We start from the raw sequence: 26,952 nt of genomic DNA on the forward strand, positions 1-26,952 counted from the left end.
ATCACTAAGCACTGATTAATTCCACCATATATTTAACTGTGCATCAAACCTGATGATCAAACACCAATTTCGGCCCTCCATCAGCAGCAGTATCCTCACTTAGTAACATCCAAGTGTTTGTATCAATGTCATAACGATAGAAATCACTTTTCAGAGATTTGCTGTTCCTCACAGAGGAATCCAAATAACGCCCCAATGTGTAGATTTGCCTCCGTTGAATGTCAATGCACATTTTATGACATGATCTGGCACTAGGACCATTCTGTAGAGAGAGAGAGCGCTAAATAAATAAAAGCACACACAAAAAATCAAAGAACAAATAGACAATAAAATTAAACACCCTTTTTTAATTACCTTTCATTAAAAGGTTTCTCAGAAACTCACATCAAGTCAACTAATAAGTCCAACACTAGGCTTAACTCTCTAAAGGAAAGTAAAAGCAGTAAGCAGCAGGAGACACAAATCTTACCTTAGAAATGCTTAAAATCTACCGGGAAATATGAGATGAACTACACTGCACCTTATGGCATTCTGTTTATAACATCTATATGGCTTATACCATATACTGCACTGCATTTTAGTCATTTGTGCACAGAGTTCAATTCCCCATTACATGTCAATCTACTTTAAGACATGTTTGGTCTTCAAGTACATTTCTGTATTTCTCATCAGAATTTAGCACAAAAGAGGTACTCCAAAAATATTTAGAATCAGTGAATTCCAAAATTAGAAGAAACATCAATAAAATCTCTAGTTTAGTTTTCTTCTTTTAAAGAGAAGAAAATACAAGCCTAGCAAGGAAATATAAGACCAGGATGATACCTTTAATAAGCTAGTGACAGAAACTAAATAAGAATCCAAGTCTTTGACTTCTTCATCCATCCTTTACATTATAAAATTAATTTTCCTGACTGAATAAATAGTACAGCTACAGTAAATAAATGGGAATATATTAAGAACAGCGAATTATCAACAAATTAATTAATTGATATCACTTGTATCACAGGACCCAATAAAACATAAAAAGCATTGTAGTATAGTCAAAAGAGTTCACAGGGAAAAAAGAACTTCAACTGCACAGGGTTTGATTAGTTGAAAGGTGGAAAGGAAAGGAAAGGAAACTAATGTTTGTTAAACAACTCCCAAGTTCTGTTTACACTATTATTGTGTTGTATGTGTTTCATCTAATCCTTACAACAACCACATAAGGAAATATTATCACCATTTCACAGAGTCAATCGTCAGAAAACTAGGAAGTAAGATAGCAAATCTATGCCTTTGTGTACCAGAGTCAAAAACTGGGTCCTTTCACAATTTCAGATTATTTTTTTCTAGAAGAGAAACAAAGGCAAAAATATACTTGTTAATACAGTGCATGCAGTTATGACTCAGATGAAGAGTTCTTGCTGCAGATGTAACAAAATTGAAGTATAAAGTAATACAGGAAGCCTCTGATGAATGAGCACTGGGAGACTAATTTTTTACAAAGGGAGAGAAAATACAAATTGCCAGTACCAGAAATGAAAGCAAGAAAGCAAGATTCCCATTATAGACTTCCTAGAAATAGAGACAGAGAGATTGTCCAGATATCCACAGTGGTAAATTATATCAAGCACTTAAAGAAAAAATAGCTATCAGTTTTAGATAAAATTTTTTCAGAAAATAGAGGGAAAACGAAAAACTCTACTGTTTAATCCACATTCTCTTCCATTCCTAGCTTATTTTATGAGGCCGATATAATACTGAAACCACAATGACAATACTAAAAATGAGAAGGGAGAGAGGGGGAAAAAGAAGGAAGAAATGGGGAGGAGGCAGAGAAATCATTTACAGGTGGCTAGGACCCCTTATGAACAGAGACAAAACCAATCTTTAACAAAATATTAGCAAACAGTAGCAATATATGAAAAGAATATTTTATAATAAAAAGGTATTCATCTCAGGAATGTAAAGTTGATTTTATATCTGAAAATCAATCAGGATAATTTGCCACGTTAACTAAATAAAGAAGAAAAAAACACAGTTATGTCAACACATATGTAAAAAAAGCATTTGGTAAAATTCATTATTCATGATAAAAACTCATAGCCAAAATAGGAATAGAAAGACTTTCAATCTGATAACAGATGTAAGAAAATGTAAAACTTATTATTTTTCAATGATGACATACTGAACACTCTTCCTCAGATATGAAACAAGACAGGGATGTCTTTTCTCACCATTTATATTTAACACTGCTGTGGAGGTCCATGTCAGTGCAATAAGGTAGGCATTAAAAAATAAAATAAAGGCTGGGCCTGGTGGCTCATGTCTGTAATCCTAGCACTTTGAGAGGCCAAGGCAGGAGGATTCATTGAGTTCAGGATTTCAAGACCAGCCTGGACAACATACAGAGACCCTATCTCTACACATAATTTAAAAATTAGCTGGGCATGGAGGCACATGCCTGTGGTCCAGCTACTGGGGAGACTGAGGAGGGAGGACTGCTTGAGCCCAGAAGGTTGAGGTTGCAGCAAGCCATGATCACATCACTGCACTCCACCATGGGCAACAGAGTGAAACTCTGTCTCAAACAAACAAACAAACAAACAAACAAACAAACAAATAAATAAAATAAAATTATGATGAAAACGAGAACGGAAAGGAAGAAGAAAAATGACTGCTTGTTTAAAACACTCTAAGGAATAAAAAAGAAGCTATTAGAAATAAGTAGACTTAACAAAGTGGAATGATAGAAAGGCAATATTAACAAATCAATTGTATTTCTCTATATTACCAGCCAACAAATGAAAAATAAAAAAATTTTAAATACCATTAGAATAACACAAAAAGCAAAATACACTGATATCAACTTAACGAAAATATCACAAACCTCTTAAAATGAAAACTCTTAAGAGTGCTGAGAGATAATGAAGATTAAAATAAATGGAGACTAAACCACGTTAATGGATTAGAAAGATTCAATATCCTTAAAACACCAATTTGCAGCCAGGCACAGTGGCTCACGCCTATAATCCCAGCACTTTAGGAGGCTGAGGCGGGTGGATCACCTGAGGTCAGGAGTCCAAGGCCAACCTGGCCAACATAGTGAAACCCCACCTCTACTAAAAATACAAAAATTAGCTGGGCATGGTGGTGGGTGCCTGTAATCCCAGCTACTTGGGAGGCTGCGGCAGGAGAATCACTTGAACCAGAGAGAAGGAGGTTGCAGTGAGCCGAGATTGCGTCACTGCACTCCAGCCTGGACGACAGAGCCAGACTCCATCTCAAAAAAATAAAACCCACCAATTTGCTCCAAATTAATTTTTAGATTTATCATATTCCCTTCATAATCCCAACAGTTTTAGAAGCTAATGATTCTAAAATTTATATAAAAATGGAAAGGACCTAGAAATGCCAAAAGAATTTGAAAAGGAAGAACAAAGAGGTCTTATATTACCTACTTCACGAATGACTATACAGCTACAGTAATCGAGGGAGTGTCATATTGGTTAACGAGACCAAAATAGAACAGAACAGAATAGAAAGTCCAAAAAGAGACACATACTTACATGATCAATTGATTTTTGGCCAAGATGCCAAAGCAAATCAATGGAGTAAGAAGATAGGGAGTAACCAGAAATCTCATACATTGCCGGCCAAGTATAAAAAGGTATAACCATTTTGGGAAAAGCTTTAAGTTTTATTAATGGATAATAAAAGGGTGAGAGTTTGATGAGTAATGGCATAATTTCATAATCTTGAAATGCCTCCCTACAAATTACTTACTAATTATAAATTAAACAAATCTGGTGGGTATCTCCCTAACCAAGTGATTGAAACTAGTATCAGATAAACTGATGTAACGTGTCTCCTGATATGATATACTGAGGAGATGCCAATGTGATCTATGGGTTACTCCTGCTAAAAATATATCTAAATCCAACCTTAAGAAAACATAGAAACACAGTTGAGGAATATTCTAAAAAATAACTGCCCTGTATTCTTTAATATAATCAAAGTCAAGAAAGACAAAGAAAGGTTAGGGAACTATTCCAGACTAAAGATGACTACAGATGCAAGACACCAAAAACGAACACATGATCATGGTCTAAATTCTGGGGTGGGGTTGCAGAGTGACAAGGGATGCCTATAAAGAACATTACTGGGGCATTATTGGGATAATTGTCTATCTCTGAATATGAACTGTGAATTAGATTAAAGCGGCAGTTCTCAGTGTGGTCTGGGTTCTCCAAGGTGCTTCAGGGAGTCTACAAGGTCAAAGTTATTTTTACAACAATATTAACAAAAAATTTTGCCTTTTCAATCTTACTCTCTCATGAGTGTATGTGAACATTTCCAGAGGCTATATGACTTTCTGATATAGCAACTGAATGCAGAAGCATATGAATCTTGATGTTTTTTATTGAGCCAAACATTAAAGAGATTTATAAAACTATTTTAAAAAATGCCACTTGACTTAGCATGGTTGTCTTGGGGAATGGCATCTTTGTAATTGACTTGTGAACTGATGCAGTTGCTTTTTCCACAACACACTACATATTTACTTGAAAGAACAAATAACGATCAAACTATGGTAATTTAGACATTATGGCAGACATTTTCTCAAAAATGAAGAAAGGAAGAAGCATATCCATCTTCTTCCTTTGTTGAAGGAAAATCAACAAAATTTGTTGCCAGTATTTTAATGTACGTTTCTAAGCAAAATTCGAATTATTGAAAACCTACCTGTCACTGTAATCTTGACACTTTCCCAATACTTAAAAGTCTCTATGAGACTGACGGTGATACTAACAAATGTGGTTTTTGGGATACTGTAGTATAAAATATGCCAATATTGGCCGGGCGTGGTGGCTCAAGCCTGTAATCCCAGCACTTTGGGAGGCCGAGGCGGGTGGATCACGAGGTCAAGAGATTGAGACCATCCTGGTCAACATGGTGAAACCCCATCTCTACTAAAAATACAAAAAATTAGCTGGGCATGGTGGTGCGTGCCTGTAATCCCAGCTACTCAGGAGGCTGAGGCAGAAGAATTGCCTGAACCCAGGAGGCGGAGGTTGCGGTGAGCCGAGATCGCGCCATTGCACTCCAGCCTGGGTAACATGAGTGAAACCCCGTCCCAAAAAAAAAAAAAAAAAAAAAACAAAGCCAATATTTGGAAGACGTACATAATTTAGGGAACCTATATTTTTCAAGTGACCAAGATGTGGGTAAAAATACATTCATGGGTAAAAGATCCAGGGAACAAAATAGATCGGTGAATTTTAACATAACAAAATGCCAAAAGTTAGCGGTATGGTTTCAGAGTCTATATTACAACTATCGTTAATAAACAACCACTTGTCAATTTGGGATATGGAACCAAAAAAGAACACATGCAATTATCTGAAAAGGCTATTAAAATACTAGTTTCTTCCAAAATCACAACTATATGAGATCCAACTCTCTTCATGTATTTCAAGTGTAAAACACGTTGTAAGACAGTAAATGCAGAAGCAGATGAGAATATAGCTGCCTTAGCTAGACATTAAAGAGACTTATAAAAATGGAAAACATGCCACATTTCTCACTATAATTTTTAGAAAGCTATTTTTAATAAAATGTTTTATGTCCACCTGTAATAGATTTATTATTTAAAATTGATAAAAATATTTAAATTACTCAGTTTTAATTTCTATTAACAGTCATTTCAGTAGATATAACCTAAATAAGCTAAGAACACCAATGGGTTTTCATTTAAAGGTCTAAAGGGACCCTGAGACCACGAAATTTGAGAAGAACTTGTTGGATTTTATTATAAGTAAAATCCAACAAGGGCCAAGTCTAATTCCTTTAAACTCTACAATTCTGTGAATCCTCAAGAAAATTGAAACATGATTTAAAAAATAAACAAAAGTAAAGAAAAATTTCCCACCCTCCCTTTATGAAAAAAATATAATCCAGCCTTTTCCAAGATACCTCTTGCTGTAAATTTTATTTTCATTAATAATTACAGCTTACAGCTGCATTATAAAATATTGGATTTTTATAGTTAACCTTAAAAAATAATCTAGGAACTGGATCGAAGCTAATAAAAATGGCTTTCATTAGCTACTTTAAAAAACAATAGATTTGTTTTGAATCTATAAAAACTTACTTGCATATGTACATGAACATTTAAAATAATTACTCTCTTTTAAAAAAAATTATTATTTATTTTTTGAGATAGGGCCTTGTTCTGTCACCCAGGCTGGAGTGCATCGGTGCTATCATGGCTCGCTGTAGCCTCAACCTCTGAGGCCCAAGCAATCCTCCCATCTCAACCTCCCAAGTAGCTGGAACCACAGGTGCATGCCATTATGCCCAGCTAACTTTTTCATTTTTGTAGAGAGAAGGTCTCCCTACATTGTTTAGGCTGGTCTCAAACTCCTGGGCTTATGTGATCATCCTGCTTTGGCCTCCAAAAATGCTGGGATTACAGACATGAGCTACCATGCCTGGCCTAAAATAATCATTCCCTTTAAAAGCAGAGCTATTCTCTCATCTTTCAATCTCCTAAATGTGTTATTAGCTACATATTTCAGTTAATTAAAGTGAATTAAATTAATTTTGCTTTTTAATTGTTTACCATGCTTCTAAAATACATACTCTGGGGTCTCATCAAATAATAACTTGCACTCACTGCTATAGAAAATTAGATATATGAGCTACTAACTACTCAATTTTGAAAGGAATGAGCATTTATGCTAGAGTCACATATTATCATTCAATTCATGGAAAGATCAATAAAAGGTTTTTATGAGTCTATTAATTAACTATAATAAATCTGAACTCCAGTACTAAATCACCACTTTACTTATCTCTTCAGACTTCAAAGTAACAGTAAAGTATCTGTATAAAAATATACAGATTATTCTCATCAAAATAATCTGTATATTTTTCTCACATGAATTTTAAAATAATTACTTATCACATTATAAATATTACTTACAACACATGTACATGGTATAAAAAATAACGGAATGAAGTTATCTATCCATACCCAACTTTAGAAGAGTAACATTTAATATTACCTTTAAGCCCCCTACCCTCTCTGGATTTTGTATTTATCATTCTCTTTTCTCTAGTATTAATTTCTCATTTAACTTACCTCAACTACTTACTCACTAAAGAGTAAGAATGTGTCACATCCTTAAAATACATTTTAAAGAATATGATTCATGCCTTTAAGGAATTCAGATAGGGAAACATGAATATAAATCAATTATTATAGTAAGCCATTCAAGTATTAAAAGGGGTTAAGTAAGTACATCAAAGAAAGCTTTTAATTCTGGTTGGAGAGGTTAAGAAAGGCTTCACAGAGAAAGGGATGTCTGAACTGAGTGTTGAAGAATAAGTGAGTATTTACTAGGCAAAGGAAGGAGCGATCCTCTGTTAATTCCAAACAGGGAAAACAACATTGCCAAAGAACACAGGTGAGAAAGCTGAATAATTCCAGAAACTGTAACTGGCACACAGGAGATGAGGCTGGAAAAATAACTAGATAGCAAATCTTGATGAGAAATTTGGAGTTTTTACTCTAAGCAAAAGGAACTGCGATAAATAAATTGTTTTATTATTGTTGTTGTTATTTAGAATTTCCTTTATCTATGCCCTTTAATAGAATCCTACACCAATTGACTCTGGACTTGGTTACATGATTGCTTTTTGCTATCAGGACAAGAAAAAAATGGATGGATTGCTCATGTCTACTTCATCCCCTTTGCAGCCCAGCAGCTGCCTCAGGAACACATTCTGGTGCTTGAGGAGGCAAGGCTATGCGTTCAAGGCCAGCCTGGGCAACACAGACAGCTCTCTCATCCATTGGAGAAAAAAAAAAAAAAGATGACTAAGCCAACCTGTAGACTCATGAGCAAATAAATGCTTATTACTATATGTCACTGAAGCTTTGTGAGTGCTTGTAATGTAATAAACAGTGTAAAAGATAACTGAAACAAGGGCTGAAGCTCACCACAGGGTTTAAGCAGAGGTGTCATAGGATCAAATACGGTATTTGGTGGGGTTTTGGTTTTTTTGTTTGTTGTTTTGTTTTGTTTTGTTTGAGAAAGTCTCACTCTGTTGCCCTAGCAGGAGAGCAGTGGCACCATCTCAGCTCACTGCAACCGCTACCTCCTTGGATTCAAGGGATTCTCCTGCCTCAGCCTCCCAGGTAGCTGGGATTACAGGCACCTGCTACCACGCCCAGCTAATTTCTGTATTTTTAGTAGAGATGGGGTTTCACCATGTTGATCAGGCTGGTCTCGAGCGCTGGTCTCGAACTACTGAGCTCAGGTGATCTGCTGGCCTCGGCCTCCCAGACTGCTGGGATTACAGGCATGAACCACCATGCCGGGCCTTGTTTTTGTTTTATGACAGGGTCTTGCTCTGTCACCCAGGCTGGAGGCAAGAGCACAATAATGGCTCACTGCAATCTCCACTTCCAGTCCTCAGGTAATCCTCCTGACTTGGCCTCCCAAAGTACTGGGATTTTAGGTGTAAGCCACCACACCCAGCCCAAATATGTCTTTTAAAGACTGTGTTGATGAATGAAGACTAGGTCAGCAATGGAGACACAAAAAGTTTAAGAAACTATAAAGTTGAAAAAACTGCCAAAAAGAATGGAGAGGAAAACACATTTGAAATGTGGTACTGGATGACCTGATGGATCATGCCAGGCACTTGGAAAGCTGTTGGATCTTAGGCACTAATTAGACACATTCACTGAAGAAGAGGGAGGATTTCAGGATGAAACCTAGGCTTAGTGCAGGAAGAATTATAGACGTCATCACGCTAGATTTACAATATTTTAGTAGAAAAAGGTTTTTTTAAAAAAAGATTTGTCTTTTGTTGTTGAAGACAGAAATAATCATTTCAGAAAACAGTACTTCACTACTAAAAAAGGAAGGCCATTTATACATACTTTACTGGGGTAAAAAAAAATAAATCAGAATTTCAACATATTTTTGACAAAATAAAAACTGTCCAGTGATTAATCCCTGAACAGTTTTTATTAACATAGTTTCACAGTAAGCAAGAATCTAGTTACTCAAGATCAAAGACATAGTACCAGATCTTTGGAAATGGCCTTCCTAGATCAAAATCAGTGGGTTATGAATGAGGCCTTTTTACCCCCTTGAGGCTCCTACTGTTTTGTTATAGTTTATTTTTCACTTATATCCTGAAACAGTTTAAATGGAGAGTGCAATTAAAATGTTCTATAAAGATCTGAAAAAATAGCAAACCAATTAACATTTGCTCTACTGCAGTAGAAAATCATGCACTTGTTTAATTCAAAGCCATAAACCTAAGCCATCTTATTCACTATGGAAATGCTTTATGTATATATGCATATACAGACATGTACATGCATACATAGATACAATTTTAACTAAAAATAATATATATCATTTATGAAAACTGACATATAGTCAAATAACAGGGGCTAAAGCAGTGAGATAGTGAGGGGCCCAGAGTGTCAAAAGCACAATATTCCAGAAAAAATAAAAATAAGATGATGTTAAAAATAAGAACAGAGGTGGTAGAGACATGAGCAAAAAGACAGTTACAGAGTTACATTTCTAGGCTAATGCAGTTGAAAAATAAAATGATATAAAAATCCCCATTTCCATCACTCTCTGTAAAATAGATTTGGTTGTGTATCAGTAGCTGAAGACCCAGTTATAGAAGCTGAAATTCAACAGTACTTACAAAAACTTGTTTATCACAAATTCTATTGCTACTCCTGCTGTTAGACATTAGTCAAGAATATAATCATGCTGAAAAAGAAGTGCACATCTACATCCCTACTATAATATAGATGGATGAAAAGTCTGAGAACTTGCCTCTTTTTCAGTGTCTCTAGAGATACATGTCCACTGGTTCTCCTTCACACTGTACGCCCAGAAGTCAGCAAGGTCTTGTGTTCCATCCCAGCCACCAAACAAATAAACGGTCTCTATGAAAATCAGAAAAATATGTGTAAAAAAAAAAAAAAGGACAAAATAAGCGTAGACACCCATACCTATCCAGCTGTTTCTAAGACCACTTAAGAAGGTACATCCAAATAAATTTTAAAATAAAAATTTTAACCTGGTAACTTTCTCAAATATATACTAGACTAGTATTTCCTAAGCATGGAACTATGAAAAGGATGCTGCAGAACCACTATTTTGAGAGACTTATAAAAATATAGATAACCAGGAGGCATGTCCCAAGATTCTGATTCCACAGGTCTTCAATGGATAAAAAAAAAGAGTCTGTATTTGTAAAGTATCCCAGATAAAGCTAATGTGCAGCTAGTTTGAAGTTTCTATGTTAGGCAGTGAAAAGTTTACATTTACCAGCTTCTTAATATTGTGGCCACTTTTTATCCACTATGGAATTTTTATATTCGGATTGTAAAAAAAAAAAAAAAAAACCCCGGAGAAATATATAGTATAAAAGTATAACATAAGAACACTTAGCTGTTTTTGAAAAAAAGCCTTACTAAAGGTAATTTTTCTCTATTGCTATATCAAAACAATGGTTAAAACTAGCTTTAAAATTAGATATCTTAAGAATAAAGTGATCCATAGCTTTGGTATTCCTATAAAAACTGAGGGAAATTTTTCCAAATACATTGTGGTATATTTCACTCATCAGAAATTATCCTTTAAGTCATTATAGGTATCTTGAGAATTTGGTTTCTTCTGACTCTGAAACATCTATTATATTCATAGACTTTATCACTGACAAAACTGATTTCTTGCTTACTGAATAATGAATCTTTACATAAAACACTGTGTATCATATCATAGATCCTTCTTTATTTTTATTATTCATATATTTATTTAGAGACAGAGTCACTCTCTGTTGCCCAGGCTGGAGTGCAGTGGTGCAATCATGGCTCACTGCAGCCTCCTGGATTCAAGCAATCCCCTCAACCCAAGCCTCTCGAGTAGCTGGGACTACAAGCATGTGCCCCATGTCCAACAAACATTTTTGGAGTACAGACAGGGGCTCACTAAGTGGTCCAGTCTGGTATTGAATTTCTGGCCTCAAGCAATCCTCCTCCTTCAGCCTCCCAAAGCGTTGGGATTACAGGCATGTGCCACCCTCACCCAGCCCCTTCTCTATGCAATAATAATGTGTTTCCGGCTCATGCCTGTAATCCCAGCACTTTGGGAGGCCGAGGCGGGTGGATCACGAGGCCAGTTCAAGAGCCGCCTGGTCAACACAGTGAAACCCTGTCTCTACTGAAAATACAAAAAATTAGCCAGGCATAGAGGCAGGCACCTGTAATCCCAGCTACTTGGGAGGCTGACGTAGGAGAATCACTTGAATCACAAGGGAGGCAGAGGTTGCAGTGAGCCAAGATCGCACCACTGCACACCAGGCCGGGAGACAGTGTGAGACACCGTCTCAAATAAATAAATAAATAAATAAAGATAAATAAATAAATAAAGTGCATTTCCTTTTTTCAAATATTTTCTCCTTTGTAATTGTTTTAAGTTTACGGGTTATATAAGCCCACCAATTATCTTTTAATGTTAAATAAAACACTATGAAAACTGTAAAGCCATGTACTCTCTAACACATTTTAGGCCTGTACATATGGAAGCTGTCACCTAAGTTATATCCTACCATGCAGCATTACAATTCAAAGTGTATTTGGAAATACTAGAACACTATTTAAGAATCTTTTGCCATTCACAGAGTTAGGTTATCTTCTACAAGATTTTTGTCATATTTGCACATAATTTCAAACTCTAAGTAAATTTTTCAAGTGATTTGCCTCTTCTATCCCTCTAATACCTGGGGAAATAAAAAGATGCTTCACTGCTTTCTGGATAAGAACAGGCCACCAGGGCAGGACTGAGTTCTAGTACTAAATGGGTGATCAGTACAGGTCATTTAAACCCCTTGGGTCTTAGCTTTTTCATTTGCAAAACTCTCAGTGTTGTGAAGTCCTTTAGATATGCTACACGAGGCCAGGTGTATGGCTCATCTGAGGTTGGGAGTTCGAGACCAGACTGGTCAACATGGTGAAACCCCATCTCTGCTAAAAATACAAAACTTAGCCTGGCATGGTGGCACACATCTGTAACTCTAGCTACTTGAGAGGCTGAGACAGGAGAATCACTTGGACTCAGGAGGCGGAGGCTGCAGAGAGCCAAGATCGTGCCACTGCACTCTAGCCTAGGCAACACAGCGAGACTCCATCTCAAAAAAAAAAAAAAGTTACATGAAAACATTCTGAAGGCTGTGATGTATGAACAGTATTTCTACCTTAAAACATGCATAAAAATAAAAAATGCTCTGTAGTTACTAAGCACAATAAAAATGATACTGTATCCAACTACATGTCCAATTCAGTACATAGAACATACTTGGCATTGTGTAAGTGTGAAATAATGGCAATTATTTTAAACTACAAAAAAACTGTCCCATCTTGGAACTATAAAACAATCCATTAGCATCAGTTAAGTAACATTCTGTTTCCAAAATGGCTCACGGTAATATCCAGACACATAAATTTACAGCAAAAAAAAAAAAAAAAAAGAAAAGAAAAAGAATTTTTATCTGGCTTAAAAATTATTTGCCAAGGCCTCACTATAAAGGAAATTAACCCTGTTAAATTCTGAAGCCTGGAGAGGGAGCGGGTATATAACTAAAATAGCAATAGCAATTGACCTTTTGTTTTATAGGGTTCCTGGGCACCCTCTGGATAAGGTTACCCTGGTTCATTAACTTTAACAACCCTTCCTCTGGGTTCTCAATGTTCTTTCTGAAAAGCAGGTCTCTTTGTACGCATAAATTCTCACAGCAAAGAAAACCCACATTTCCACAACAGTCTCATTGATAGCTGAGCAAAATAAAATCTGGCACGCAACAAGCATCCTAATGGAATTAAGCCAAGATGTCATTCCTATCCATGAAAGCTTTGTGGTCCTAGCTGAAGTTTAATAGTAAAATTAAATGAATTGGATGGAAACTGAGCCTTCTGACATACCTGAATGAAAATGCTTAACAAAAATTCTAATTAAATCATCTAATTATTTAAGTCATTCAAAGATAAACTATTATTCAGAAACAAACACCAGAAAAGGTATCATTTAATGCATAAAGGATATCAAAGACTTTTAAAAACTATGGAAATCATTGGAGAGAACTGTAGAGAGAAGTAAGGAAGTAGAAAAGAAAAAAAAAAGAAAGCATTAATATTTGCAGTAGGGTAGTAGATTGGTTTACGGAAGCCAATTCTTGTGCTTATAGGTTCTATAATAATTCATGTACATCTGGGGTAATACGATCCTCTTCGAGAAGCAACCCCTTTAGCCCTTCTCTATATTTTTTCTCAATGGGGCATAGGCCATAGTGTCTATCCATTTCTCCCAGCACCTTGAGGAATGTTTATTCAACACTTTTTGAGTACGGAGAAATGGAAAAGCATTTTAGACAATTAAAAGAAAGAAGACATAGTCTCTAGTCCCTATCCTCAAGGAACTTACAATCCAGTCAAGAATATCAAAAGGCAAATACATCAACATAACGTAAGGCAGACTAAATGTCCTAAGAAAGGTAAACAAGGTAAAAAGCACCATGAGGGCTCAAAGAGGGAAGAGAGTGTATCTGGCTGAGGGGATTCAGAAGAGATTTCATGGTGACAGTGGTATTTGACCTATGCATCAGCAGGAAGGCAGGATAGGGAACAAAAAAAGAGGACTTTTCAAGCAGAGTGAAAAGAATAACAAAAGTACATAGAAAAACACATCAAAAGTGTTTTAAAGACATGTACTCTAGTCAGGCAGATCTTGGCTACAATCCTGGCTCTATAGCCACAGCTGTGTGACCACCACAAAGTTCATTAACTATTGGTTTCTTAATCTTTAAGATGTTATATAATATCTATCCCATAAAGCTGCTGTGAGAATTAAATTAACTAATGCATGTTAAATGGTTAAACTGTGTGATGAATAAATACACTGTTTGATTTAAAAGAATACATAGGTAGGAGGTGGACAAGAGGTTAAAAGACACGTATAATGTCTAGATCATGAATGGGATTAAGTAACAGGATAAAGACTTTGAACTTGACTCCACACAGACAGTGGAGAAGCCACAGCTAAGCAGAGTATCATCTGCTTCATGTAACATCTGAACTTGCGGCATACAGGACTGACTGAAAAGGAGCTGGGAATGACAGAGATTGGACGTAAAGTGGCCAGTAATAGCCTAGGTTCAAAATGTCAAACAAATTTCATTCTAAAACACTGAGTCAATGAATCACCAATCAATCTTTCATTACCTGGGCCACAAAAACTAAAATTCAACCATATTCGTTGGTACAGTATATGTATCGATATGGTATCAGTATAAAACAAACCCTAGAGCTACCTACTACCAGTAGTACCAATTTATGCATCTTACACACTAAAAATGAGGTAGAAATTTAAGTTATATAAAGACATCTCAGTGTCTTTTTGCACAATGGAACAGGTTTTTTTAGTGTCCAAGTGCAGTATCTGTCTTCTACTTTGATTTCTTAGGGATAAATCAGACTGTGCTGATTGCATAATCCTCCACAAGATGGCACACTACTTTTGTAATTAAATTAGTTTTTCCACTTTGACTCTGTATAGGATGCATATATTATGCATTGACATAGCTGTGGCCCAAAACTTAGACAAAATTCATTTATCAAAAAGAATAAGTAGGAGAATGGTTAACAGGCTGGTGAAAGAAGTTACCTTAATTCTTAGTTTAGACACTGAGAGAAAAACAAAATTGAAAAAAAAAAAAAAAAACATTTTAAGAAACACAAATTTATCTTTAAGATAAATTCTTTAAGAATATTTTGAAATTCTTTAAGAATATTTAGATGAAGAGTTTGAATCCTTCTAAAAGTGAAGTTTAGTAAGACTTAAATTAACATGACAATTTTTGAGAGAGGAATAAATGGTTAAGGGGAAAGATATTTTATATGTTCTTTACCCTTCCATTTTTAAGCCATTCCCTTGAACTATCATGACCCAGCAGGTTATCAACGGGATTCCCTGCTTCCCTTTTTAAATAGAACTGTATTCTTACATAAAGCTATGATTACAACACTTTGGGTGAATTCAACATAGTTACTTTCCTTGCTAAAAAGTTGAATGTTATGCCTATGACAATATATTTTATATTCTTATTAAGCCTGCATTTCAGAATTCCTTTCTGTTAACTGTGTTAAAAAAAAAAAAAAAAAGATGCACATTACATTGAGAAGTACAGTCACATGAATACATTTGTAATAGCAACCAAAACCCATGTTTAGGCACTCCCTTCAAAGGTTTCTTTAAGGAATATCAAGGAAAACTGTATGTGCTACCACATGTAAAAAAAATAAAATAAAAGCACTTCCACATAATAGCTACAGAATATTTAAAGGTTCAAATTTTTATAGAAGGGCTCTTCCAAGTGACAAGCAACTCTCCATCAACGTTTTTTTGTGGATACCAAATATTAGAGCTTTGCCTGAGTCTTCATACCTATTCTGATTGAAAAAGAAAAAGGCTTAAACTGCAGGTTCTCAAAATGTGTGTAATGACAGTTACATAACAAGGAATGACCTAACACAATGGACATTTATTAATATATTTCTAACTGAGCAGATTTCCACACAGAAATAAAACAGACGTGCCTTTTCTCTCTTCCTATTCACTGTTCTTTTCCCAGTCGAAACTCAACTAACAGTTGAAGAATCTTCAGTGGAGAGGTGCCAGGTACAGGGATTACAATTAATAAAACTGACATACAAATTTAGTAGGACAATATACAACATTCCTTCTCTACCATGGCATGAATAACAAGATTCACTTAGGATGGAAGAAAGCTTTGAAGACTAAAATGTAAAATTTGTGCCATCACACACCTTTTAAAATGGTTACTGTATCCTTAGAGAAGATGGCAATACGGGGGGGAAAAAAAAAACTCTACAGACTAAAAAAGGAAAATAAAATTTACATACTAGTAAGTTTCTAACATCTAAGAAAACAAGGTATATGAAACACCGGGAAGCAACAATTGCTTTCAAATATAAGCCATGTTAAATAAGCTGAAATTAACTTTATGAAGTTTTACTCTAATTAAGGTATTCTTAACATTTAAAAAAAAAAAAATTCAAGAGACAGATTCTTGCTCTGTCGCCTGGACTGGAGTACAGTGGCACAATCATAGCTTACTGCAGTCTCAGACTCCTGAGCTCAAGCCATCCTCTTCGAGCCTCAGCCTCCCACGTAGCTGGGACTACAGGCATGTGTCATCATGGCTGGCTAATTAAGAAATACATATCTTGTAGAGACAGAGGTCTTGCTATGTTGCCCAGACTGATCTTGAACTCCCAGTCTCAAGTGATCCTCCCACTTGAGCATCCCAAAAATCTGGCATTATAGGTTTGAGCTACCATGTCTGGCCAGTGTTCTTAATTTTCTGAGTTAATAAGAGTCTCTTTGATTATGTGAAGCCATGGATTCTCTTCCTAGAAAAAATTTGCAAACAGACAAAATGTTGCACTAACTTCAACAGATAAAGAACCCCTGTGCTAAAAAACTTCAAAATGCATTCTACAAGTAGTAACTGGGCTTCTTTAAACTATATTTTACTACTTACGTACCAGTTTTGTTAAGATGGAAGTTCCTGGTTGTTCAAACTCTACTTAGAGGTAGTTATTCTTTACTATTAAACCTATCTGATCTTCATCAACAAAATTCTTATACGCATTTTAGCATTCTGTCTCAAAAATATTATAAATACATTTAGGGTTTCCCTTCCTTTCTAAGGCACCAACTATATAAAAAATTAAACAAATATACCAAAATCACATTTGTTTTTTAGAATGTGGAATTATGAATTACATTTTCCCCTCAACGCTGCTTTTCAAATTGTTTTAAACTTTTTCAAAAAGTTTTAAATTACTTTAAAACATTTCCATAGTGAAATTTTGTCAAATCATACAAAAAAAAACAGAAAAAGTTCCTTTGACTTATATAAAATTCTCTCAGCATAATCATTGTATGCTGCATATTAATATATGGCATATCAAATGCATGTTATATAAATAATATATGCATATAAAAATACATTATTTCATTTAATTCTCATAATTACTTAGTTTATTATCACCATTTTAATCAATACAATTCTCTCAAAATCAAACAAAAAGTCAGGGACAGAGCCACGATTCAATCTTAGGGATGTCAGATACCCATCTTCCCTTTCCACAAACTTAACACCTAACTATTATATTCGGCTGCCACATCATTAAGATCTGACTAGAAAGGTTCTTTCAAAGATTTATGATAAATACAATCTCTTTGAAAGTGACTAAGATCAACCTCATAATTAAGATAACTGCTGATCAGTAACAGGGCTATGATAGCTAAACGATTAAGTAAATACTTATAGTATATGAAAGCCCTCAGTAAACCATGCTACTAATAGTCGTAATAGAAACACAGAGGGAATTTTAGAAAGAAAACCCCAAGGATATACCAGATTCTCCACTTGTGCCCAAACCAAGTTCAGAAAGCAACATATTTTACTTTAACAAATGAAATGCTCTATATTTAGTTTTTATAAAGCAAGAAATTTTACTTTAACAAATAAAAAGCTCTATATTTAGTTTTTCTACCTAGATCCCAAAGTAATGATAATTACAGCTTTAGGAAGCACAGTCTAAATGGCATAAGTGAACAAGCAGAATCCGAAAATTTAAATATGTTCAAATATAACAAATAAAATAGATCCACCACAGAAAATATTAGTATAAGAAATGACATCATGACCTGATCTACTTATCAAGGTTTATAGCAGTATCTGAATACACTTTCTAGGTAAATATATTTCTTTCTACTTAAAGGAAAATGAATTTTAAAACTTGATTCAATCCAACAAATATTTAGTGCACGTCTACTCCATACTAGGCTCTATAGTCATAAAAATAAATAAGCCAAGATCCTTGTCCTTCCCCACTCAGTAAGTCCACGGTGGCAGGGAAGCTGGACAGGCAGCAATGGTATACACAACACCTATGTGAACAACTCTAAAACAATGTGGAAATTACTGCAGTAATAATAGTTTGAACAGTATTATGTAAACGTAGAGGGAATTATTATTCTGCTTGGATCCATCTCCTGAACCTCAAACTAATATATCCAATTGTTCACTTGACATACCTATGTGGATGTCTAATTGGCATCTCAGACTTGCCTAAAATCAAGTTGCCAACAACCCCCCATATTGGATCCTCTCGTTTTATCCAACTTAGAGAATGATTACACCATTTTTCTAGCTGTTCAGGTCAAAACTTTAAGTCACCCTTAACTTTTTTTTCTTACACTCCTCACCCAATTCATCAAAAAATCTTGTCAGCTCTATATACCTTTTAGAATACATCCAAAATGTGACCAATTTTCAACATTACTACTACCATTCTAGTATAAAGCAATGCTATAATCACTTCTCAGGGAGCAATAGGTTCCTTAAAGGACTTGCTGCCCTTCACTCAATTTGTTCTGTTAAAATGCAAGGTAAGTTCATAGCACTTCTTAAGCCCAACCATGGCTTCACATTTCACCCTGGGCAACAGAGTAAGACCTCCGTCTTAAAGTAAGAGAGAGTGTGTGTGTGTGTGTGTGTGTGTGAGAGAGAGAGAGAGAGAGAGAGAGAGAGAGTGTGTGTGTGTGTGTGTGTGTGTGTGTGTATCTTCTCAGATATAATGAACCTTCCCAGAGTGAGTGTGTGTGTGTGTGTGTGTGTGTAATGAATCTTCTCAGATATAATGAACTTTCCCAGAAAACTATATAAGACAAAAATTTTGCACACCATTTCGAGACTATCATGGTGTGATAAAAACCTATTCATGAAGCTTCATGTAAACAAACATGAAATATCCAAAGGATAGAGAACAGAACAAAAAATTGACACCAATGCCTAGCTGAAACAAAAGATTGGGAATGCCAAGGTGTGAAAGTTGGATTTTTGAATAGTGTTTTCTGGTTTCTTTTGTTTTCTCTTGATCAGATTCCTGGATTACCCACACTCACAACCAGAGACCTGTTTAAATTTAACCTGAACCTTAATTTCAGAGTCTTGTGAAAGTTCAGAGCTTTTCCTATTGAGTCTCAGAGCATCTTTCCTCACATTTCTCTGTTTCCAGACACTGGAATCCAAACCTAATTGTCTCACCAGTTTCTACCAAGAAAATAAATAAATAAAAATCAACTCCCAAATCAATTTTACTAGAGAAAACTTCTAAGAATTTGGTGAGTAAAGAGAGAGTCATGTCATGAAATGTGGCATTCTGCCATCCTGCTGGCTCTACTACCACTTATCTCAAGCTTGTCCAACCTGCGGTCCATGGGTCACATGCAGCCCAAGATGGCTTTCAATGTGGCCCAACACAAATTTGTAAACTTTCCTAAAACATTATGAGACTTTTTTTGTGAATTTTTTTTAAAGTTCATCAGCTATTATTAATGTATTTTATGTGTTGCCCAAGACAATTCTTCCAACATGGCCCAGGGAAGCCAAAAGATTGAACACTCCGATTTATTTCTTTCTATTTCTTGCTTCCTTTCTCTGGTCCTAAGACAACAATTTTTCTTATTGTTACAAAAATAGTTCCTTCTACAATCAGGTCTCTGTATTTTAATTTGTACTCCAAAGCACCTTCACAAATAAATACAGTTCTCTTCCTAAAAAGAATGATATTGAGTAAAATTTTCTCGAACTTACAATAAATATTAAGTAGAAATTTTTAATAATATATTATAAATAAGAAAAATTTAAATCACTGGTAGAATTGCATCACCAGACATAAATGTCAGTATTTTGGTATGTGTCCTTCTAGTCTTCCCTTCTACAGTGAATGATAAATTCAAAAGGAATCAACACTTCTATCCCTATTTCTCTGCCAAGATATCAAAATGTGTACAAAAGGTTTCAGATAGCTCTTCTTTGAAACATATTTTTTGAATGTAAAAAGCACGCACAAGAAAAAATAGAAGACGAATTCCATCTCCAAATGTCTTACATGCCATCTCTATTACTCAAAGCAAGGATCACCTGAATCTGGTAAAATCCTTTCGACTTCAATGTTCACATATAGATAGTACTGTTTTCACACTATACGTGGCAATGGTAACATACTGAAAAGCATGAGAACTTGAGTAATGGACAACTGTATATTAAATGACCACCCATGATTCCTTTTAAAAGCTGAAAAATCTAGTTCTGTCATCAACCATGGGCCTAAATAAAGTTTCACCAAGCATTCATAACGATTAAAAGAAAACACTCCGAACGGGAGCAAAATGGCTCTAACTAAAAAATTCCTCTACTAACAGGATGATTCCCTAGATTTTCTACGGTAGAAATATTGCTTAAAAGTGTATTTCCAAAGTACTTCTGTAACTTTCTACAAACCAGTGTCAATACTGAAATGGGGATATAGGTTGATTTTTCTTTATACCCCTTTGCTAACCTATAATAAATCTTTAGAAGCTATCAAAAAGAGATTACTCCTTTAAAGGTCCCATCTAGAGTAAAATTCTGTGACTGTAGTAGTCATTGTCGGTACGCTTTCTTATAATTTCTAAAGTAAATCTAGTAGTTACTCAAATAACATTCTCCTCTCTGAGGCGTTTTTTTGTTTTGTTTTGTTTTGTTTTTTGAGACAGGGTCTTGCTTTGTTGCCAGGCTGGTGTGCAGTGGTGTGATGATGGCTCACTGTAGCCTCCAACTCCTGGGCTCAAGCAATCCTTCTGACTCAGCCTTTTGAGTAGCTGGGACTACAAGCATACACCACCACACCCAGCTAACTTTTTTATTTCTTGTAGAGATGGGGTCCCACTATGTTGCCCAGGCTCATCTTGAAGTTTTGGGATCAAGTGATCCTCCTGCTTTGGCTTCCCAAAGTGCTGCAATTATAGGCAAGAGACATCACTGCACCTAGTTGAAATATTTTTTTTAAAGGGAATAGGGGTAAGGACCTGCCCATCAAGAGTTTGCTAAAATCCTACCCCTAATGCATAAAACAAAATATTATAGAAAAATATCTAGGCCTTTATCACGTTATTGTAAGTATTTCAAGGATCTCTGACCTGAAAAGTTAGATTTTAATTCTCAATGACTTGCTCACACTAAGTTCTGTCATGACATTTGCCTACTATTTGAATAACTGTTTTCAAATTTCATGGATTATAAAAAGAGGAAAATTTTTTGTCTTTCTTACACATGTACTTTACCTATGGTTTTACACATATGGTTCATCTGTCATAATTATTAACGCAGTAAGCACCATGAAAATTCCTTCTGCCCTGCACAGATAAGGTAAGCTTTAAATGTTAAAGTGAACCATATTACTTCTATATTTAAGGAAAGTGCATTTTGCTTTAAAAGGTAAAGGCTCTTTTCAAATCAACATAGATTTAGTATATTATTATAGAATACTATAAGCAAATTTCTTTGAAAGGATGGGTCTGGCATGGAAGCTCACGCCTGTAATACAGGTACTTTGGGAGGCCACAGCAGGCAGACTGCCTGAGCCTAGGAGTTCAAGACCAACCTGGGCAACATGACAAAACCCTGTCTCTATTTTAAAAAAAAGTATGGGGGTGCATTCAATAACATTTTCCTTGTAGTACTGATAGAGAAAAAGAAATGCATTACAAATTCTACTCTATGTTTAAAAAAGGAGAAAAACTACTGCAGATAATCTAAACATAAACTCTCATGTCTATATTCATAAATTAATTTTTTGGATAAAAAAATTTGTATATAAATCTGGCTCTTTAGCAAATAAGCATATGAATATTTATCATACTCAGGCAGAAACAAGATGCCTAAAACTCTATAGCTGATTCAAACCTATTTCTGTACGGAAATTTGGAGAGAGGGACCAAGATTAAGAAAGCAAATTCCTGTATCTTAAAATGAACCTTTTCCAAAGAGACCCTAACAACACTCTTCAAATCAGTTCAGAAGTTATTATAAAAACTTAGCTTTTAATTTTAAACAAAAAATTATAATTTCTCTTATAAAATTATGAAAATAAATTCAAGAAGATTTAGTAACTACATTGTAACCATTTTTATTCTTATTTTAGAATATGAGTTTTCAGAGCAATTATTTTTATTCCTGAAGCACTATGAGTCAGCATAACACACAGTAAAATTGAGCATTCATTACTCTAGGAAAGAGTGGAATTCTATGCAGTAAAGTTTTTTAAAATCCAATAATAAAATATAACTCATGCTAGAGTCCTGGTATTATTTACTTTTTAAGCTGCTAATCTGAGACCTATTATAATGTTGGTATTAACCTCTAAATATTATAGTATTTAAGTTTTCCTAGGCTGTAGAAACTTAAGAAGAATGTTTGCTACCAAGCTTCAGAACAAAATTTAAAAGGCAGCAAAAAACCAACAATAACAACTAAAACAACTAAATTATTTACAGGCTTGTGAACAGTTTTTAGCAATTAATGGACCTATCAACACTTAGCTGCCTAATTTTAGGAGCTAAAAATATATCTTAGTTCTCTTTTATTCCAGTAACTCTATATTCTCTATTACAATATAAGTGCAACAAAAATCCGGAAATATGCCAGTTTTCCATGAAAATACAACACATATAAACTAAACACACACACAAGTGTGTATACAGACACACATAAAAGGCCGCATATTACACTTTTTTAGGCAATCTAATTTCAGTTGTGTAATAGCTCCCCTTTCCTTACCTGCCACTGCCTGGTTTAGATGATACTGTAGCCAATGAAGATTTTGCTTTCTGTTTCAAGTGCTACTCACCTGTTTGAACATCAATAACCATCTGATGGCCTCCTCTCATTCCTGGTCGGTTATCTTCTCCATCACCTTTAGTAGAAATAATAGTTTCTTTTAAAGGAATAACAAAGAACAGCAGCATACTCAGAGAAAAGTTATTCATAAGTCTGTAATCAGTAGTAAAAATAACCCACCTTTATTCTTTCAAAATATTAAGTAAATGGACTCATAAAAGTAACAGTATGACTCAAATCTGTGTTTATAATAATAATCTTGTTTTTTCCGAATGCTTTCAGGATATTAATGAACTTGGAAGTTATTTTCAATTTATTTATGATCAATGCCACAAATCAGCAAAGACATAGAATATCACACAAAAACAAAAATCTCTAAACTACTTGAGTGCCAAAGTGAAGGTTTAAAAACAATTACAAAATTAGATCTCCTGTATATATTCTAGGCATAGTTCATTAGTATAAGGAGCAGTTTTAAAGATCATAAAACTAGTTCCTGAAAACAAAGATGTTATCAAGTTTTAATATTAATTTTGTATTATGTATACAATTATTTTGTATAACTTTTGTACTTTGTATAATTATTTTATATAACTTTGTATAATGTATAACGCATTAATTTTGTGCCAATATTTCAGCAATAAGTTCCCACCTAATTTACCAACTATTTTATGTAAGTACTGACTGAGGAAATCTAAGATTTACTTCACTTTGATTCTTAATCAAAGGCAGGTTAATAGGCAGGTTTCAATATAATCAATAAAACTTTTTAAATTTTCAAAGGAGAACACTATTGTTCAACTTGTAGTTAATCTTACTTTACATCAAATCTTACACAAATAACCTGATGGCTGGGTGCGGTGGCTCACGCCTGTAATCCCAGCACTGTGGGAGGCCAAGTAGGTGGATCACCTGAGGTCAGGAGTTTGAGACCAGCCTGGCCAACATGGTGAAACCGCATCTCTACTAAAAATACAAAAAATTAGCTGGGTATGGTGGTGGGAGCCTGTAATACCAGTTACTCAGGAGGCTGAGGCAGGAGAATAGCTTGGACACGGGAGACGGAGGTTGCAGTGAGTCGAGGTCACGCCACTACACTTCAGCCTGGGCAATGAAAGCGAGACTCTGACCCCCTGCCCCTCCAAAAAGGTTATAACTTTGTTTCAGTAGTTCAAAGATTGTAAGATTTGAATGTCTTACTTGGTGTGAACCAGAAAGCCTAAGGTTTTCTTCATAACTCTTATATTAAGTGAAATACATTACTCTGGCTAATAAGTTTCCCTGTATTGGCTTTCTCCAAATGTAAAATTGAAAATATCTTATTTTATACTAATTTCACAAAGGTGCTATAAAATGACTGAAATGTCAGTTCTCACATACAGAAAATAAGATACAAAACTGAAGCTTTTCATTACTACTGTTGTCAACGGCTAATCATTCAGAAGTTCCCTGAAAATCCTGTCTCCTAACAGTTAAGCCCTTAGATCGTGCAATTTATTATCATTGAAGCTTTATCTTTTTCTTCTTTCCTTCCCCCATCAGTCAGTATTGCCGATTTTAAGAATAGATTTTAAAAAGCATATTCATCCCTTAGAGGTCTGAGGGAAAAAAGCAAGCACTCAAATGAATTCATTTTCAGTATGTTTGCATTTTACGTATTGAATCCATTAGTTTGCAAATACACAATTACAGTCTGTTTGCTATAATATGTATGTCTCTGAAGAAAATTATCTCATACATGACTGATTAAATAGGAGAATGATGTTCATGTGACATCAATTATGGAGGTTCTTAAGCAATTTTCCCCTGCATATTAATGTGTAACACTATCAGGAGAAAGCTTTCTCACAACTAAAGAAAAGTCCTTAGCAATATATGAAGACCACAATGAAAAAAGCTCAGTATCCATAGAATTGCCTTCCTTTAATGTAAACAGCTGCATTAAGAAATTGCTACACTTTCCACTATGTTAACTATCTGGCAAAGCAGTTAGTACAGATGGAAGAAGTGACAAAAACTTCCCCCATATATGAAAATAATGGATTCATGAAGAAGACTATACTCTGGATCAGATTTCAAGTTTTGATGAAAACAGTCTTTATTAGAAGTGAATGCCCTCTAGGATCCACATTTCAAAGATGGAGGCATGAGCCCACGGCATAAGTCTCTAAACACACTATGATGTTCAATATAAATACCTTTAAAGATTTAAATGTACTGATATTTATTTTTATTACAATTATTACACTAGTTTTTTTTTTGAGACAGAATCTTGCTCTGTCACAAGGCCCCAGGCTGGAGTGCAGTGGCGCAATCTTGGCTCAGTGCTATCTCCACCTCCTAGGTTCAAGCAATTCTCCTGCCTCAGCCTCCCGAGTAGCTGGGACTACAGGCACATGCCACCACGCCCAGTTAATTTTTGTATTTTTTAGTAGAGACGGGGTTTCACCATGTCTCGATCTCTTGACCTCGTGATCCACCCACCTCGGCCTCCCAAAATGCTGGGATTACAGGCGTGAACCACTGAGCCCGGCCAATTACACTAGTTTCTATTAGTACCTGGTCATAAAGTTCACCGGATTTGGAATGGTCTTCAGTCTTTCTATTTATCTCATATTCCCCGCTAGGTTTAGCAAACAATTTTGCAGAAATTAAGGTTTTCAGGAACACGCATATGGCATTACAACACGGCCTATAATTTTACACAGTACCTCTATCAAAGCAGTTTATAATGATACTCTGTGTAAAAACTGCCCAACCTTCTATTATGGCAGTAAAACAAAAAGGTTTAAAAAGATAATTTTAATATAATAAATGAATTTTGCCACCTAGTTAAGGAATGTATGTCTTGCTTTAAACATTTCATTTGCTTTTTATTTATTTTGTTGTGGTTTTTTTTTTGTTTTTTTGAGACAGAGTATCACTGTTGCCCAGGTTGAAGTGCAGTGGTATGAACACAGCTCATTGCAGCCTCAACCTCCCAGGCTCAAGCTACCCTTCCACCTCAGTACCATAAGCAGCTGGGACCACAAGTGCCTGCCAATATGTCAGGCAGGGTGGGGGGTGGGGGGGGGTGGGGTGTGTGTGTGTGTGTGTTTTCAGATGGGAGTCTCGCTCTGTCGGTGTCGGGGTGTGTGTGTGTGTGTGTGTGTGTGTGTGTGTATGTGTGTGTGTGTGTGTGTGTGTGTGTGTGTGTGTGTGTTCAGATGGGAGTCTCGCTCTGTCTCCTAGAGAGTGCAGTGGTGCAGTCTTGGCTCACAGGTTCAAGCAATTCTCCTACCTCAGCCTCCCAAGTAGCTGGGATTATAGGCATGCGCCACCACACCCAGCTGGTTTTTGAATTTTTAGTAAAGACAGGGTTTCACCATGTTGGCCATGCTGGTCCTGAACTCCTGACTTCAGGTGACCTACCCACCTTGGCCTCCCACAGTGCTGGGATTACAGGCATGAGCCACCACGTCCAGCTGTCTAGCTGATTCTATGTAGAGATAGGGTCTCACTATGTTGTCCAGGCTGACCTCAAACCCCTGGGCTCATGCAATCTTCCTGCCTCAGCCTTCAAAATACTGGGATTTCAGGCATGAGCCACTGCACCTGGCCAAAATCTTTTTTATTAACAGAGTGCTATGACACTTGAACTACTTTGGGAAAACCGAAGACTGAGACATTAAAGAAAAAGAACTACAATCTAGAAGGTATGGCTTACCTTTGGTACTTTTGGGAATGATTTGACTCCATCGCGGCTTATATTCCTGTTGACTGATATATTGATTGAACAAGCCATCTGTAAATATTGAAGAATGAGAAAGAATTACACCTTAACTACTTACATTATTATAGAAAAAAATTAGAATTTAAAAGACTACTTTCAGAGAAATTACTAATATGTCACTAATATAAAAGCACATTTTCATAAAATATGCATAATTTCAGTTTTACTGTATGCTACCCCAAATATAAAGAGTCAAATATTGACTGACACAAACATGCAAACAAACTGCTTTTAGGGGAAGCTTATATTAAATGTATTATGTTTCCCATCATTATTGCATTGCACCTATTAGATACAAAGGCATTGCTGCATTCAATGGACAAGCATGTGACATTTCCAGA

The 26,952-nt window shown here is 35.5% G+C and overlaps 1 protein-coding gene across 9 annotated transcripts in view; it reads right to left on the bottom strand.

The window, feature by feature from the left end:
• MKLN1 (muskelin 1) overlaps positions 1-26,952 on the bottom strand; it is a 414,229-nt gene that overhangs the window by 63,878 nt on the left and 323,399 nt on the right. For 6 of the 9 annotated variants that reach the window (XM_032275651.1, XM_032275655.1, XM_032275654.1 and 3 more), the window contains 4 exons: positions 26,546-26,623; positions 22,850-22,936; positions 9,861-9,973; positions 50-262 (listed from right to left, as the gene is read on the bottom strand). In XM_032275651.1, coding sequence (XP_032131542.1) covers positions 50-262; positions 9,861-9,973; positions 22,850-22,936; positions 26,546-26,623 — 491 coding nt within the window. The remainder of the gene's footprint in view (positions 1-49; positions 263-9,860; positions 9,974-22,849; positions 22,937-26,545; positions 26,624-26,952) is intronic. The other 3 variants (XM_032275652.1, XM_032275649.1, XM_032275657.1) reach the window with 1 other exon arrangement.

This window comes from Sapajus apella, unplaced genomic scaffold, assembly GCF_009761245.1.
Source record: "Sapajus apella isolate SASKATOON/1434 unplaced genomic scaffold, GSC_monkey_1.0 scaffold7, whole genome shotgun sequence".
Classification (NCBI taxonomy): Eukaryota; Metazoa; Chordata; class Mammalia; order Primates; family Cebidae; genus Sapajus; species Sapajus apella.